This window comes from Pan paniscus, chromosome 5 (genome assembly GCF_029289425.2).
Source record: "Pan paniscus chromosome 5, NHGRI_mPanPan1-v2.0_pri, whole genome shotgun sequence".
Lineage (NCBI taxonomy): Eukaryota > Metazoa > Chordata > Mammalia > Primates > Hominidae > Pan > Pan paniscus.
In genome coordinates this window covers 104,262,562-104,281,391 of record NC_073254.2, presented here as the reverse complement: position 1 = coordinate 104,281,391, position 18,830 = coordinate 104,262,562, and the positions used below count along the sequence as shown (strand labels likewise).

Sequence of the window (18,830 nt, the reverse complement as noted above, 5' to 3'; positions counted from 1 at the left end):
ATACTGCAGTGGTTCATGTTTAAATTTCATATTCAAGCAAATTTTTTTCATGTGTAAAAGGATAAAGTACTGCTCATGTGCCATTATTTAAAGTAATTACTTGACAATTTTGGCTTTTGTTGCCATTGCTTTTGGTGTTTTAGACATGAAGTCCTTGCCCATGCCTATGTCCTGAATGGTATTGCCTAGGTTTTCTTCTAGGGTTTTTATGGTTTTACGTCTGACGTTTAAGTCTTTAATCCATCTTGAATTAATTTTTGTATAAGGTGTAAGGAAGGGATCCAGTTTCAGCTTTGTACATATGGCTAGCCAGTTTTCCCAGCACCATTTATTGAATAGGGAATCCTTTCCTCATTTCTTGTTTTTGTCAGGTTTGTCAAAGATCAGATGGTTGTAGATGTGTGGTATTATTTCTGAGGCTCTATTCTGTTCCATTGGTCTCTATCTCTGTTTTTTACCAGTACCATGCTGTTTTGGTTACTGTAGCCTTGTAGTATAGTTTGAAGTCAGGTAGCATGATGCCTCCAGGTTGGTTCTTTTTGCTTAGGATTGTCTTGGCAATGCAGGCTCTTTTTTGGTTCCATATGAACTTTTAAGTAGTTTCTTCCAATTCTGTGAAGAAAGTCATTGGTAGCTTGATGGGGATGGCACTGAATCTATAAATTACCTTGGGCAGTATGGCCATTTTCACGATATTGATTCTTCCTATCCATGAGCATGGAATGTTCTTCCATTTGTTTGTGTCCTCTTTTATTTCGTTGAGCAGTGTTTTGTAGTTCTCCTTGAAGAGGTCCTTCACATCCCTTGTAAGTTGGATTCCTAGGTATTTTATTCTCTTTGAAGCAATTGTGAATGGGAGTTCACTCATGATTTGGCTCTCTGTTTGTCTGTTACTGGTGTATAAGAATGTTTGTGATTTTTGCACATTGATTTTGTACCCTGAGAGTTTGCTGAAGTTGCTTATCAGCTTAAGGAGATTTTGGGCTGAGACAATGGGGTATTCTAAATATACAATCATGTCATCTGCAAACAGGGACAATTTGACTTCCTCTTTTCCTAATTGAATACCCTTTATTTCTTTCTCCTGCCTAATTGCCCTGGCCAGAACTTCCAACACTATTTTGAATAGGAGTGGTGAGAGAGGGCATCCCTGTCTTGTGCCAGTTTTCAAAGGGAATGCTTCCAGTTTTTGCCCATTCAGTATGATATTGGCTGTGTGTTTGTCATAAATAGCTCTTACTATTTTGAGATACGTCCCATCAATACCTAATTTATTGAGAGTTTTTAGCGTGAAGGGCTGTTGAATTTTGTCAAAGGCCTTTTCTACATCTATCGAGATAATCATGTGGTTTTTGTCTTTGGTTCTGTTTATATGCTGGATTGCGTTTATTGATTTGCGTACGTTGAACCATCCTTGCATCCCAGGGATGAAGCCCACCTGATCATGGTGGATAAGCTTTTTGATGTGCTGCTGGATTCGGTTTGCCAGTATTTTATTGAGGATTTTTCCATCAATGTTCATCAGGGGCATTGGTCTAAAATTCTCTTTTTTTGTTGTGTCTCTGCCAGGCTTTAGTATCAGGATGATGCTGACCTCATAAAATGAGTTAGGGAAGATTCCCTCTTTTTCTATTGATTGGAATAGTTTCAGAAGGAATGGTACCAGCTCCTCCTTGTACCTCTGGTAGAATTTGGCTGTGAATCCGTCTGGTCCTGTACTTTTTTTTGGTTGGTAGGCTATTAATTATTGCCTCAATTTCAGAGCCTGTTAGTGGTCTATTCAGGGATTCAAATTCTTCCTGGTTTAGTCTTGGGATGGTGTATGTGTCCAGGAATTTATCCATTTCTTCTAGATTTTCTAGTTTATTTGCAGAAAGGTGTTTATAATATTCTCTGATGGTAGTTTGTATTTCTGTGGGATATCTAATTAAACTAAAGAGCTTCTGCACAGCAAAAGAAACTACCATTAGAGTGAACAGGCAACCTACACAATGGGAGAAAATTTTTGCAATCTACTCATCTGACAAAGGGCTAATATCCAGAATCTACAAAGAACTCAAATTTACAAGAAAAAAACAACCCCATCAAAAAGTGGGTGAAGGATATGAAAAGGATATGAACAGACACTTCTCAAAAGAAGACATTTATGCAGCCAACAGACACATGAAAAAATGCTCATCATCACTGGCCATCAGAGAAATGCAAATCAAAACCACAGTGAGATACCATCTCACACCAGTTAGAATGGCGATCATTAAAAAGTCAGGAAACAACAGGTGCTGGAGAGGATGTGGAGAAATAGGAACACTTTTACACTGTTGGTAGGAGTGTAAACTAGTTCAACAATTGTGGAAGACAGTGTGGCGATTCCTCAAGGATCTAGAACTAGAAATACCTTTTGAACCAGCCATCCCATTACTGGATATATACACAAAGGATTATAAATCATTCTACTATAAAGACAGATGCGCATGTATGTTTATTGCGGCACTATTCACAATAGCAAAAACTTGGAACCAACCCAGATGTCCATCAATGATAGACTGGATTAAGAAAATGTGGCACATATACACCATGGAATACTATGCAGCCATAAAAAAGGATGAGTTCATGTCCTTTGTAGGGACATGGATGCAGCTGGAAACCATCATTCTCAGCAAACTATCGCAAGGACAAAAAACCAAACACTGCATGTTCTCACTCATAGGTGGGAATTGAACAATGAGAACACTTGGACACAGGAAGGGGAACAGCACATACCGGGGCCTGTCGTGGGGTTGGGGGGAGCGGGGAGGTATAGCATTAGGAGATATACCTAATTTAAATGATGAGTTAATGGGTGCAGCACACCAACATGGCACATGTATACATATGTAACAAACCTGCACGTTGTGCACATGTACCCTAGAACTTAAAGTAAAATAAAAAATTTAAAAAAGAAAAGGAGCTAAGGTTTGCAAAGTGGCTAGCTTGGCATCTTGCACATACAGGTATTAAGCAAAGGTTACCCCTTACTACATCCCCTAGGGATGTTCCTCAAAATTGTATTAATCAAAGCATACTTTAAAAGTTTGCAAAGATGCTCAATGGTTGAATAAATTTATTGAAAAAATTTAAATTATTACCAAAAAAGTAAACATATGCAAATTTAAATAAAATGGTTAATGAATCCCATTTATCCCTCACCCAGCTTCAAAATTATGAACTCCTATTCAATCTTGTTTCATCTTCATTTCCAGCTACTCTCTTTTTATTTTGAAGCTAACCCAGACATTAGATTATTTCAACTGCAAATATGTCCGTATGCATCTTTAAAGATAAGGACTTAAAAAAAAACACCATACCATTATCTTACCTTAAAAACGTAATAATTTAACATTATTAAATATCCAGTCAAGTTTAAATAGCCAAATATCTCATAAATGTCATAACTTTTTACAGTTTATTTGATTCAGGATCCAAATATATTTGAAAATGTAATAAAAAGTTTGGCAGTAGCCAAAATCTAGACTGCTACAAATTCTAAGTCTCACATACTGACTTTTCCTAGAGTGCAGAAATAATATTATATCATAATAATATAATGCTCCCTTATTTGGACAGCATTATTAAGTGCCTTTACTTTGTTAATTCAATACAATTATTTTCCTGATCTCAACTTGGCCACTAAATAACGGTGTGTCCTTGGGCTATTCACTCAACTTGTCCAAGTCACAGTTTTCATACTTTTAAAAAGAGAGTGTTGAACTAATATTGATTATTCAGGCCAGGCGCAGTGACTCACACCTGTAATCCCAGCAATCTGGGAGGCTAAGGTGGGCAGGTCACTTGAGGTAAAGAGTTCGAGACCAGCCTGGCCAACATGGTAAAACTCTGTCTGTACTAAAAATACGAAAAATTTGCTGGACGTGGTGGCAGACACTTGTAATCCCAGCTACTTGGGAGGCTGAGGCAGGAGAATTGCTTGAGTCTGGGAGGCGGAGGTTGCAGTGAGCCGAGATCGCACCATGGCAGTCCAGCCTAGGCAACAAAGCAAGATGCTGTCTCAAAATAAATAAATAAAGATTATTCAGCATGCTTTTATTGTGAACCTCTGGGTGGGAGGCAGGACAGCACAGTGTTGAGAGGAAACATCCAGCAGATCTGGCCTGGAGCCCTGCCACATACAGGCCACGTGAGCTGGGATTAGTTCCTTAATCTCTCTTTGTCTCAGTTTCCAAGTCTCTGAAATGCAAATGAAAGAAAACCAAACCCAGAAAGTTTTTCTTGTATGCATATAGTGGTGGGGTACAGGGAAGGGTGGATAAAATGAGAAAATATGAGTACAGTGATTGTCACTTAGGAATCCTTCAATAAATAGTCAATGTAGTTAGCATATCAACTAGGGAAGGGGATGAGGAGATGAGGCTGGAGGATGGGCGGAGGTGAGAACTGTCTTGTCCACTGTGGCAGCCACTGGCCACACATGGCCATTTAGCATTTGAAATGTAGCTAGTCTGAATTGAGATGTCTTGTAAATAAATTACCTTTTGTACTTCTAAGATGTAGTATGAACAAACAACATGAAATATCCCCATTTTTAATGATTCATTTATGTCAAAATCTTAATATGTTGGATATATTGTGTTAAATAAATATTATTAAAATTTTTAAAAAATACACTCCAGCCTGGGAAACAGAGCGAGACTCTGTCTCAAAAAAAAAAAAATTAAAATAAATATAATTACTTGATACTTTAGTCCACTGAGAAGTCAAAATTAAGAATTCAAGAAGGGAGAACTCTGGCATAAAAGGACTGGCAGACTACAACTATGAACAAGAACATGTGATAGGTTGAGTATTACGTATCCAAAAAGCCTGGGACCAGAAGTGTTTCAAATTTCAGATTTCGTTGGATTTTGGAGTATTTGCATTATATTTACCAGTTTAGCATCTCCAATCCAAAAATCCAAAATCCTAAACGTTCCTGTAAGCATTTTTCTATGAGCGTCATGTTGACCCTCAAAAAACTTCAGATTTTAGAGCAGTTTGGATTTTGGATTTTCTGATCTGGGACGTTCCACCTGTACTAGCTGCCTTGTCCTAAGGAGAATCATGTGCTAGCAGATCACACCCCATTCATTTAATGAGCCTCCAGTGATTTGGAAGTTTTGAAAGCCTGCTCTTACAATGACTTAAAACAGTCTGTTCATGAACACTTTTAGAAATTTCTCCAGAAAACTTACATCGGTCTAATTAAATATGATCATAACTCTATAAGGAAAACCTTCACATACCTGGAAAAATAATTGAAATGAAATCTTTTGGTGAGGGACTGTTGGTAATTTGTTTTTTCTTTTGACTGTTCTATATTTTCCAAATATTTAATAATCATGTATAACATTCATTTGTAATTAAAAAGTAAACTCTACATTTAAAAAGCATCTTGAATAAATTATTTTAAAAATTTAAATTTTGAAATTCTTAATTTATCTATAAAGCAATCAGATATTGTTTATTGAACTCAGGACCTGTAGTATTTGAATATGGACCTTAGGATCCTTTTTAGGTACTGTTCTTAAACATTGTTTATTACTAACTGAATACTATATTAGCCTTAGAATGATTTCTTGTTTAAGAATTTACAGGTTACCTTAAAAGCTGAAAATTGGAACAGAATATATATTAATCACTTTTTTTACAATTTAATATATATTGCCAAGTTTTTATAGCAGAGTTAATCTTTTAAAATCTGATTTAGATTAACAATTATAAAATCCTCCGTGCAATTTATATTATTCCATTGATACTATAATATCATGATATACATTGTTTATTAAAAAATGTGCTCTGAAAGCACACTTAATCTGCACCAAAATGTTTCATAATGTTATCAGCTGCTCCTTGATTTGTCATTTAGAAATTTTGATTGATTATTGCTATGAACATTTAACAGAAGAATTTATTTAAAACTAATAAACTCTGAAAGTTATTTCTATCCACATTCTCACATTTATTTAGCTCCATTTGTCAGTTGACATGAGTCTTGGGTTAATTGGCCATCTGTGTCAAATTTAGTAGAATGTTGATTATGGAGTGGCAATTTTTCTGAATGCAATCAGTTATAGTGAAACAGCTGTGTTATAGTGTAGTCCATCAGCCTATTTTGAGATCCTCATTTTTGTGTTTCCATTGTATTTTTAGTTATTGGACACAATTGATGAGTACACATTTAACTTTACATTTGTGGTGCATTTATACATTGTTTATAATATTTAGAAATCTTATCTGGAACAAAACTCATCAAGCCTGCAGCTTTGGATAAACCAGCTCACAAAACTGAAAGTTGCCTGTCTACTCGTAAGAAGTCTGAAAATCCCACAGAAACTGATTCCTGTATTCAGTTTCAGACTGTAGGTATTAAATTCAAAATTAATAATCATAATGTTTTATGTTCTAAAATTATATTAAAACTAAATTATATATAACAAAATATAATAAGGACTGAAATGTCTTTTCCTTTGAGTGATACTGTAATCACTCTTACTAAACAGTTAATTTTCTTATATAATAGAACATTATTAACCATGTCCTTTTTATTCTTTTTTTAATTAACCACCTGTGTTCAAATCTTATACATAAGTCTACTGTAATGAAGTAATGCTTTGTCTTGAAAGGATTCCTTAGGATACTGTGGTGAGAACAAGGAGAAGAAATTACTTATGTTTAAAAGAGTTCAGGAAGCAGAGGATAAATGGAGGGGTGCGCAAGCCCTAATTGAGCAAATTAAAGCCACATTCTCAGAAAAGGAGAAAGAACTAGAAAATAAGTTGGAAGAACTAAAGAAACAACAGGAAAAAGAACTCTTCAAATTGAATCAAGATAATTATATTCTTCAAGCCAAGGTACTAGATACATTGTTCTGGTATTTTTTTATATTTATTAAAAAAAAAAAAGCTGAATTCCCTGCTAAATACATTGTCATCCTTGGTTCCTAGAGATGTTTGACTTGATGTATTTGCTGTATAAAATATAGAATGGTTCCAAGAGTGATTCCGTACATGAGAGCCTAAATTTTGAACCCTTGGGGGAGAAAATTAAATTTAAATTGGCTCATTTTTATGGTTTTCTTCTGTTAGCAGTCCTTTTTAAAGAAAATCAGTTCATTCTGACCTTCAAAGAAATGAAAGTTTGAGCAAGAACTGCTATAGAAGGTATAGACCCAGAGGATGACATTGTGTAGCATTTGTGAGTTCCTTTACTCACCCAGCACCATCAGCACAAAACAGCACTTTGCTGATTTAACTAGTTATGTCACATTCTAATATGTTCAATATTATAAGACAGTTTTCGATCTAAATAGGAGTTTCCTGTTATTCTTTCTCACTTCTCACCTTATCATTTCCTTCCCCAAATAAAACAATTTCTGCAATTTCTCCAAGTTAAGCAGCTTTGAAGAAACAAACAAAAAACAAAGGTGGTTACATTTTGGAGAAGCGGCTGATCCTGTCACTGGAGAAAAGTTGAAGCAAATCCAAAAAGAAATACAAGAACAAGAGACACTTCTTCAAGGATATCAACAGGTATGGCAATTCTTCAGCATATGGCAAATTTACTCTTGATCTTTTAGTTATAAAAATAAGGCAGGCCAGGCACAGTGGCTTATGCCTGTAATCCCAGCACTTTGGGAGGATGAGGTGGGCAGATCACCTGAGGTCAGGAGTTTGAGACCAGCCTGGCCAACATGGTGAAACACCATCTCTACTAAAAATAAAAAAAATTGGCTGGGCATGGTGGCGCACACCTGTCATCCCAGCTACTTGGGAGGTTGAGGCAAGAGAATCGCTTGAACCTAGGAGGCAGAGATTGCAGTGAGCTGAGATCACATCACTGCACTCCAGCCTAGGCAACAGAGTGAGACTCTGTCTCAAAAAAAAAAAAAAGGTATATTAAAATACTTCTCTGCTTATTTAACAGATAATGGTAATCCTGGCAAACAGGAGATAATAATTTGACTAGTCTGTGTATTTCTCATGAAATGGTAAAAGCATGGGTTCTGGATTAGAAAAATGTGGTTTTGAGTCTTAGCTCTACCACCTGCTGTGTGCCTTGGGCATCACTTAATCTTTCTAATCCAGTTTCTTCATCTGTGAAGTGGGGATAATAATATATAGGATCCCTAACTTCCACTGGTTTGACTTAACAAAGTTTTAATTTATGATGGGCTTATCAGGATGTATCCTCATCATAAGTTTTACTTACTATTTTTTGACTTTACATTGGGTTTATCAGGGTATTAAGTGCATTTTCAACTTAGGACATTTTTTACTTACTTTTTGGCCTTATTGGGATATAGCTATTTGCGGGGCAAGCAAGTTGAGGAGCATCTGTACACTCTTAGTGTGACACACAGCAATCGATCAATGAAAGTTACCTGTTATTTTTAATAGCCAGTTTCTTAAAAACTGTCCTATCTTTTCTTAGTTTTCTGTAATGCTCTTCAGTAGACAGTATTGGCTGGTTTTGCTATTATATTCAGAAATATGAATCTGAAATTAATTGCTAATGCCCTGAGGGTGAAAATATTTTGAATTTAATGCAAGAAAATCTGTGGGTCCTATAGAGGCAGATGTTTGCAATGTGTAATGACATCTTGGTATCTTGGTGTTGCTAGCCTGACAGTCAACCAGGACAGGTTTAGTTATCTTCAATTCAGCATAAGACTTTATCTTTGTTCTGTGCCTCCCACACCCTTTTTTCTTACTTCTCTCCTTTCTTGTCTCTCATTACATTCTTCTCTTTTGACAACTGTAACTTGAACCTTGAGCCTTAGTAACATGCATTATCACCCAGGGACATCATCAAAAGCATTGCCCCATCAATGATTACAATGTTTGCTGTAACTGAATTGGAATGATTTTGCAGGACACACTGCCTTCAGTTACTGGGAACCATTCAAATTCTTCTGCCAGTTTGATCTTGCCATTAAAAAACAGGGGTTTTTAAGAAAATTTAACAGACCCATAAGTATGCCGACCAACCCCTCCAACAGAGACAACACAAAATTTATGTGTCTAAATAGTAGGGGGAAATGTTTGTTAATTCTTCATGTATTTAAGCACAGACTGTCGCCAGGCACTATTCCAGACATGGTAAAACAGTCTATAGTTTGCATTAGATACTCGAAGCCCTTGGTTTGCATCTGATTTTTAATTTTAAACAGGTTCATAAGCCAGGGAGGGCATCTAAGTGCAGATTGGCACCATCTCTTCTCCCTCTGATCTCAACTGGTTGAGTCACTCTTTAGCTCTTTAGCTCAAGCCTTGTGGTGAACTGGGTCTGTCCTCTGCTCAGCCTTGTCCTGACAACTTTCAGAAACACCGGTCTTTAACTCCCTGTTTACAGTCAGTAGCAGATACAAGTATGAGCACCCGTAGGTACATCTGATTACCTCACCACTGGCAGCCAGACTTCCAGAATCTTCCTCCAGCAGTGATTTTTTTTTTCCCCACTCTTGAGCCAGAAACAGAAAAGAATGTAAAGGGTCTCACTGGGTCTTTCCACCCGGGTCCACACAGTCAGGATGTGGTGATTCCTTCAGCCACTCTCCCACTTACCTCCTGTGAAATGCAGTGCATTAAACTGACCCTAGGCCCTTTGGCTTTGGGAATTTTGCAAATTATTTTTTCAATTAGCCGTTTTAAACGTTATGGAAAGAACTGTTTTTAGACACCAAATTTTCTTCAGATATAATATAAAAAGTTTAAAAAAGACTTTACATACGCAAAAGCTAAAGAAACTTAAAAGGCCGTTTAAAGGATTAATCTATTATGAGCACATATATTATGTTATATAAGTACTAATGACTTTTAACTAAAATGCAGTTTTCTGTTTTTAAAAAGGAAAATGAACGACTATATAATCAAGTAAAAGATCTCCAAGAACAAAACAAGAAAAATGAGGAGCGAATGTTTAAGGAAAACCAAAGTTTATTCAGTGAGGTAGCTTCCTTAAAGTAAGTCCTTTTGAACTTCTTAAAATCAAATATACTTAGACTATTTCAAGCATTTTCTTATTATGTTAATAATACATTTATTTTTACTTAGACATAGTAAAATTTTATTTTTATTTGTACACATTTCCAATTTATATGTTTAATACTCAGTGGATTTTTCTTTTGGTGTTAGATGGCTAGCACATACTTGATAGTATTTTCAGCATATTCATATTTGAATTCATATGAATTTATGTTCATAACTGATTCAAACATCAGTTTCAGGAAATTGAATATATAGTATTCCTCTTGATCAGTCATTAAGAATGAGATAATTAACCATTTCCCAAGGAACCATATGATTAATAATACTAAAAAAGAATGGTCATACAGTATCACTTATGATCTTCTTGGGTCAGATTCCGTAGAAGCAGAGCCTGAGATGGTGGAGGTCCTTGTGGAGATGATATACTGAAGGATAACTCTCAGGAGAAGGGAGCAAGGGAAGCAGGAACGGCGAGGTAGGGGGAGGGCAAATAGTGGTCTCAGCTGGAGACTGGCTTCATTCTCCTCCCAAGAAGCTCTGGAGAATAAATTGTACCAGAGTTGGTCCCTGCTTGAGGCAAGGGGGCAGCCTTAGTCACTGGCCGGAGTGTACCGTGGAAAGGAGTAGGGGCTGCCCTTTATGCCGGGTCAGGGGCTGCGGTTTAAAGGAGCACCTGTAAGTTGTTTTCAGCCAGCATTTATCATGGCAGGGTTATGGAGCACCAGCACCTACTTAGGAATCATATTTCAGACTATAAGGTCTTTTGGACATTACTGCTTCCAACTTTAACATATTAAGTGAAAAAGCTGGGCCCATGAACATGGACAAGCTAGCATACTATCTTCTTTTAGAAAATGACCACTATTTGTGTATCTTTTTATGTAAACACCTAATCACTCAGAAAGGACTGTTCTCAGAAGTTTCTGACCCATGAGTATCATGAATGTTTACTGAATTTATTTATATACTTCTCCCCCTTTTTGGTTATATAACCTAGGGCCTAAGAGGCAGGGCTGCTAATAATAGCTCATACTGATCTGTCAGGCAAAATAGAAAAAGACACACTTGGTAGCAGACTATATATATATATCCTCTTTCTCCTTGTAAGTTGGTAAGTGTAACCCCAGGCCATGTGTGATAATCTGCACAGTGGTAATGCGTGAATGCATTTACTTATGCTTTTTTTTTTTTTTTTTTTTTTTTTGAGACGGAGTCTCGCTCTGTCGCCCAGGCTGGAGTGCAATGGCGTAATCTCAGCTCACTGCAAGCTCTGCCTCCCAGGTTCATGCCATTCTCCTGCCTCAGCCTCCCGAGTATCTGGGACTACAGGCACCCGCCACCATGCCCGGCTAATTTTTTGTATTTTTTAGTAGAGACAGAGTTTCACCATGTTAGCCAGGATGGTCTCTATCTCCTGACCTCGTGATCCACCCGCCTCGGCCTCCCAACGTGCTGGGATTACAGGCGTGAGCCACCGTGCCTGGCCTACTTATGCTTTTTTTCCCAGATGTTTCAGTAAAGTTATTTTAAAATATCTTATCTTGTACTACTTGGCTTCTAAAAGAAGATCTATCCCAGGATCCAAAATTGAAGCTGTAAATTAACTTTCAGAATGAAATAAATGGTTTCTTTAGTACATTAGGGTTAGATGATCTTATGTGGAATCCAAAACTCCTTCTATAATATCTCTGGAATAACAGGAAAATTAAATCTAAAGTCTAGATATTAGGCTGTGTTTGGTTTTGTTTGTTAGTTTCCATGTATGAGACTGGTGACTCTCAGAAAAGATTCTAGAACAATATGACAAGGAGTGCATTAACAACCCCACAGAAAAATGCAGCGCATCTTTGTAGACGATTAATTTTTTTCCTCTGAGAATTGGGAATTAATATTTTTATATTATAAATAAACCAATAATCTTAGGTTTCAGTTCTTTTAGAATAAATATAAGCATTTCCCTTAAAGTATATTTCTCTTTTAGTATGGTAGTATTTTAATCTTTAGATTAAATGAAAATTTTACCTTCATTTATGCATACAGTTTCAATGTATGTTAGTTTTTAATTTTTAAGAATTGAATATTTTCTACTGAAAGGAGCACCTGGTAAGAAAGAAAAACAACTTTTTATTTTCAAAATAAATTAGAGAACAGATGCACAAAAGTCGTTTTCTGTCTCAAGTAGTTGAAGATTCAGAGCCCACAAGAAATCAGAATTTTACAGATCTGTTAGCAGAACTACGGATGGCACAGGTAAGTTGCATAACAATTTTGACTATTAGGGATAATAAAGGTTTTATAAAAATCCCCATTTTTATAAAAATTTTTATTAAAAAATTACATAGAAATGTATTAAAAAATCTATAAATTTCATACCATTTAAAACTTAGGGAGAAATATCTTAAATTAGCATATAGTATACACATGACCTTAGTATAGAGGAAACATTATATTACTGTTTTTAGATGTCATTGTCTTTATGATTCAGCCTCTCATCAGGCATTTGTCACATCTCATCAGGTGCATTTATCATAGAGCCATATCAGAGGCATGATTTTATTTAGGACATGTATACCTTATTTCAAACAAATTCCTTATTTGAAAGCGTGCAGCCTAAATAGTGTAATTTGGAGATAATTATTTACCTTTAAAAGTTGGTAGCTTTCTACCTGTCTTCCGAAGTAGACTGTGCACTTCTAGAGAGCAGAGACTGTATCTTACAAGTATTTATATTCCACATACCTAACATAAAGTTGAAATGCAATGCTGTTCCATAACTTTTTTATGTTTATTAAATTGTATTATAAAGAATATGGCCTAGAGTTTTCTAAAGCAGTATTTATCAATAGGAGTTTGGGAATTTAAGGCAGGGTAGTTCTATTTTAAGCAGAAGTAATTCATGCACTGCATGATTTTTATCATCCCTGTCCCTAAGAACTATGTGCTTATAGCACCCACCAGTCATTTTAACAATTAAAACCACTCTGCCACATTTCCAAACACGGCCTGTGGAGTACAGTTACTTCCTCCCACCCCTCCCTTTGAGAATCATAGTACTAAACTAAAAAGCCCTTCCAATCTATTTCAATTATTATGTAAATTAGAAAAATTCCATTTATTTTTTAATAGTAATTTACCACACAGAGTTAGGTTACAAAGAAATAGAAACATACCATAGTTAATAAAGGTAACAGGGTTTTGTAGTATATAAAATACAGCTTTACATATGAATCCATTATAGGAAACTTCCTTTGGTTGCATGTGTATGTAGGAAGGCAGATAGGTAGAAAGGTAAATGAATTATTGGACGACCCCTCCTTTTCAGTGGGCCTCAAAAATAGCAAGCTAAAGCAGAAATTAATATTACCATATTTTATGAAGGCTTGGGGGAACAAAGTAAGGTTTCAAGCATATAGCATTAGCATTAGTTCCAAAGGCTGTTGTTTTTACCTTTTAAAAGTCCTGTTTTGAACATATTTTAATGACAGAAAATTTGAAAACTCCCACTAACAACACCAAACGATACTGGGAAAAAAAATATAATAAATATCTTGTAAATGGATAACCATGCTCTCAAGAAAGTAAGGGAAATCTTTAGAAGCCAAAAGTAAGGATGGATAAAAAGATAGCAGTAAGTTTAGTAACCAAGAGGCCTGAGCTTTAACAGCAAAGTGTAGACGGGATACCCTTCAAAGACCACATCTTTCACTAAAATAGTGGATTAGGAAAAAAGAAGCTGAGGTGTCAAGGAAGCTTTTCTGTCTTAACTTGGTCTCTGGGTGGAGAGAGGTAAAAAGTCTCCTCTGCACATACTTTAATGGTTGTTCAATGTAAATGGTACCTCTTCTGCCTCATTTGTGTTTAGTATTTGAATTGACACTACCTTGCAATGCTCAAACTAAAAAAATAACATTAGTTCTGAGTCAGTGATAACCTCTGGTAGATTTAGAAGAAACAAATGCAAAACAGTTCTTAGAAGTATACACCCTTGAACCCAAGCAACACAGTATTCCCACAGATAAAATCCAGCTGATGATTTGCTCACAATGCAAAATTACAAAACCTAGAGAAACAGCCCACCATCAGCAGGCATGAGGTGCTTTACAGCAGAATTAGAACCCCAATAGAATTGCTATAAAATAAATAGACTTAAAGTGCTTAAATATACAAAATAAATGAGAAAGTATGCAAAAAGAACAAAACAGGCCAGGCAAATTCAAACGAACATTAAACAGAGCTGTGGGAATGAAATATGCTGGAAATTAAGAAAGTAGAATTAAGTAGATGATCATAAACAACTAAGGAAAGCATTAAACTGAAAGACCAATTTAAGGGAACTCAGAGTGAAACAGAAAAATAGAGAAATGTAAAGTATCACAAATATTAAGAAATATGAGATGCCCTAATTGCACATTTAAATGTTTTAATAGGTAATGGCTGAGGATTCTCTAGAAATGGTAAAAGGTGAATTCTCAAATTAGGAAGCACAGTAAGTCCCACTCAACATAAATGAGTAAAAGTCCACATTTAGTCCCATCATGTTGAAGCTAGCAAAGTCAGGGGAAGCCTAAAAGAAATCAGGGGAAAAAAAATAAAGGTGTTAGTTTAAAATAATCGTAAAAATTATTTGGGAATTTTTTTGTGCACATACTGCAAGATAGAATGTAAACATGCCTTTATTTTCATTTACTTTGGTATTCTTAAATAGTTTTAGAGCAAAAATTATTTATACTGGGATAAATCAACAAAATAATCATGTCAAGTATATTTATGATTTATGTATAGTCTACTTTTTACCTTAAAAATTAGTGCCAATTAGTATATTCTTAAAATGTTAGTTGGTTATAAAGTATGGGTGGAAATGTAATAAAAGGTAAGTTCCTGAGCCCTTTCCTTTTAGTATCCCAGGATTGGGAGGAGAATGGGGCTGACTACAACTCATTTAATCAGACAGCCTTTATTGAACACCTGCCATATACCAGGCACTCATCCAAGCATTGGAAATGTAGTAGGTAAATAAGACAGACCCAGATCTTGCTCACCAGGAACATATGTTCTAGTGAAGAAGACCAACACCAGATACACAAGTAAATAATTACAGGTAGAAGTGCTTTGAAGAAAATGAAAATAGAGAATAATGGGTGATGAGTTAGAGGTAAGGCAGCATTTAATAGTGTGGACAGGAAAGCTCTCTCTGAGAAAGAGATGTTTGAGTTGAGAGCTGAAGAGGAGGAACAGCCAGCCATGCAAAGATTCAGGCTTCAAGCCAGAGGGAAGAGCAAATGCAAAAGCCCAGAGTTTGTTACCTTCCAGAAGCTAGAGGCCTTTGAAGCATAAGTGGGTAAAGACAAGAGTAGCAGAGGCCTCTCTGAATGTCTGCACGGTAACTTATGAGAGAGGAAAAGTACTTGCCAGCCAAAAACCTCTGGCCAACAGGTTTAACATGAGGCATACTCACTTTCTTGAAGGTAGGCATTCTCTGTCCCTGGAAATATGCAAGCCTTCCATTGATTGATGGCATGATTAAACTTAAGATGTTTACAGTTCTTTGAATTCTAAAATACTGTAATTCCATGAAGTAGACACTAATAGAGAACTTTTCTAAATTGATTGAACTAATTAAGCAACAGGTTTTTGCAGAAAGAGCATTCGGCAACTTTTAGATCAATTTTAGTTTCAGGACTCTCCTGAAAGGACATCTACAGAAGATTAAACAATGAAATGATGCAGTTAAATCTGCGATGCAGCTAGAAACTAAGATTATATAATGCTTTACAAATGCTCTTATTTTCTTTCTAAGACTGAATTTTAAATTGTAAGATAGTATAAAACAGAGTTTATAAGAACTTGTCATTTTGAAACTTAAATACCGAGTTGACTGCTGTTGAGTCCAGTAGTTTCATAGGTTCAGTTTAGCGTACATTTATCTAATACATGCCATGCACTTAGTACCATAAAGTAAACAAGTAGTACTAAATCAGTGTTGGTCCCCGTAGAGCCTTCAGCCTAATAAAGAGAAGAGGTTACCTATACATGAATCAGTGTCATAGGAAACAGTAATAAATGCCATACTAGAGGTACAACTGAAGTTTGTGGGAGACAGAAGAGGGGGTTATCAGGAATAGCTTAGCTTAACTTGAAGTGAGCTTTGAAAGGTAAGTACGGTTTTTGTCAAGCAGAGGAATGGGGCACAACACTTTGACCTCTGAGAGTAGTATAGAATGTAGTCCATATTGAGAATTCCGTTTTTATTTTTTGATGTCCCAAGCATTTTTTATGCATTTATGATACAAAGTTTGGCAAAATAAAATCCTGCATTTTATATGTCAGGTGGTGATGAGTGCTGTGAGAAAAAAATGAAACTGTGTGCCTGGGGGCCAGGATGGGGCTTGCTATTTTAGATAAGGTGGTCAGGAAGGCCTTCTGGGGCTTCATGTGAGCAGAAATCCTGATGAAGTGAAGGAGGAAACTGCCTGGCTATCTGGGTCCCAAAGCACTGCAAGCAGAAGAGACAGTGCAGACCCCTTGAGGTAGGAGTGTTCAAAACACAGCAAGGAGGTCTCTGGCTAGAATGGAATAGGTGGGGATTTATAGAAGAGGTGATCAGTCATGGGTAAAGCTGGGTTATATGACACTAAAGGTCATGGTTAGGACTTTGGGTTAACCCTGCAAGGAGCCAGCAGAGAGTTTTCTTTTTTTGTTTGTTTGTTTTGTTTTGTTTATTTTACTTTAAGTTCTGGGATACATGTACTGAATGGGCAGGTTTGTTACATAGGTATACATGTGCCATGGTGGTTTGCTGCCCCTATCAACCTATCATCTAGGTTTTAAGCCCCACCTGCATTAGGTATTTGTCCTAATTCTCTCCTCCCCTTGCCCCTCACCCCCCGACAGGTACCCTTGTGTGACGTTCCCCTCCCTGTGTCCATGTGTTCTCATTCTTCAGCTCCCACTTATGAGTGAGAACATGCAGTGTTCGGTTTTCTGTTCCTGTGTTAGTTTGCTAAGAGTGATGGTTTCCGGCTTCATCCATGGCCCTGCAAAGGACATGAATTCATTCCTTTTTATGGCTGCATAGTATTCCATGGTGTACATGTGCCACATTTTCTTTATGCAGTCTATCATTGGGCATTTGGGTTGGTTCCAAGTCTTTGCTATTGTACATAGTGCTGCAATAAACATACGTGTGTGCATGTGTCTTTATAGTAGAATGATTTATAATCCTTTGGGTATATACCCAGTAATGGGATTGCTGAGTCAAATGGTATTTCTAGTTCTAGATCCTTGAGGAATCACCACACTGTCTTCCACAATGGTTGAACTAATTTACACTCCCACCAACAGTGTAAAAGCATTCCTGTTTCTCCGCATCCTTGCCAGCATCTGTTGTTTCCAGACTTTTTAATGATCATCATTCTAATGGCTTGAGATGGTATCTCATTGTGGTTTTGATTTGCATTTCTCTATGACCAGTGATGATGAGCTTTTTTTCATATGTTTGTTGGCCGCATAAATGTCGTCTTTTGAGAAGAGTCTGTCTATATCCTTCACGCACTTTTTGATGGTTTTTTTTTTTTGTAAATTTGTTTAAGTTCCTTGTAGATTCTGGATATTAGTCCTTTGTCAGATGGATAAATTGCAAAAATTTCCTCCCATTCTGTAGGTTGCCTGTTCACTCTGACGATAGTTTCTTTTTGCTAAGCAGAAGCTCTTTAGTTTAATTAGATCCCATTTGTCATGGTGGCGGGCACCACCTTGCCTGGCTAATTTTGTATTTTTAGTAGAGATGTGGTTTCACCTTGTTGGCCATACTGGTCTCGAATTCCTGACCTCAAGTGATTCGCCCACCTCGGCCTCCCAAAGTACTGGGATTACAGGCATGAGCCACCACGCCTGGCCAGCAGAGAGTTTTTGATGGAGAATGACATTAACTGACTGTACAACAATTCATGTGGCTGCTGTGAGAATAGACTGTAGGGGCCAGAGGTAGAAGAGGCATACTAGTTAAGAGCTTATTACAGTAATCCAAGCAAGAGAATTCATGGGTCATCAATATGGTTAGTATATGGAAGAAGTTAGAACAATAGATTGAGAGGTCTTTAATGCTGTGTTGAGATAATTAGAACTGATTTTAATAGGCTATTGCATGCCATTAAAAATTCTGGGGTGGGGCAGGTGGTAGTAATAACATCAGAGCTAAAATTTAGAGAAAATATTTTGCAGTAGTGTTCATGATGGATTGTTTGAAAGACTATACCACAATTTATTGTGGTTGTAAAAAACTTGCTTTTATATTTCTTTTGAATATCAAGAAAGAAAAAGACAGTTTATTGGAAGACATCAAAAGACTGAAACAAGACAAACAAGCTCTTGAAGTAGACTTCGAAAAAATGAAGAAAGAGAGGGACCAAGCCAAAGATCAGATTGCTTATGTCACAGGTAAAACACTGAGCTGAAACAGTGTACCTTTATAATCATAACTGTTCTAATGTTGAATTTAAGTAATAGAAATTGAATGGTATAATCAAAATGCTACTCCTTGAAGTATATTGTAATTTTAGAAACATTTTTTAAAATTAGTTATTAAAAGATGTGTGAATTTGATTGGGTTTAACAGGAATAACTGCAAGACAAGAGAAAATCAAGAATTATTTTGGATTCATGGCATTTATGTTTGGTCGTTCATAAATCTGTCATCCTAGCTAGACTGTGACCTTCCTGAGGGCAAGGCCTGTCTTCTTTTCCCTGGGTTTGAAACTTTGTAGGCTGTTGTGTATTTGCCAAGTGAATAAATAGTAGTGCACTGGGTTTTAT

At 36.4% G+C, this 18,830-nt stretch overlaps 1 protein-coding gene across 4 annotated transcripts in view; it reads left to right on the top strand.

The window, feature by feature from the left end:
- Positions 1 to 18,830, top strand: part of CEP162 (centrosomal protein 162) — a 103,843-nt gene that overhangs the window by 46,493 nt on the left and 38,520 nt on the right. For 3 of the 4 annotated variants that reach the window (XR_004672045.3, XM_003816394.5, XM_063605402.1), the window contains exons 14-19: positions 6,259 to 6,392; positions 6,657 to 6,884; positions 7,422 to 7,562; positions 9,882 to 9,994; positions 12,164 to 12,269; positions 18,329 to 18,455. Coding sequence is in view for 3 of the 4 variants with exons in the window: in XM_003816394.5 (XP_003816442.1) it covers positions 6,259 to 6,392; positions 6,657 to 6,884; positions 7,422 to 7,562; positions 9,882 to 9,994; positions 12,164 to 12,269; positions 18,329 to 18,455 (849 nt within the window). In the remaining variant the exon portion in view is untranslated. The remainder of the gene's footprint in view (positions 1 to 6,258; positions 6,393 to 6,656; positions 6,885 to 7,421; positions 7,563 to 9,881; positions 9,995 to 12,163; positions 12,270 to 18,328; positions 18,456 to 18,830) is intronic. The other variant, XM_063605401.1, reaches the window with a different exon arrangement.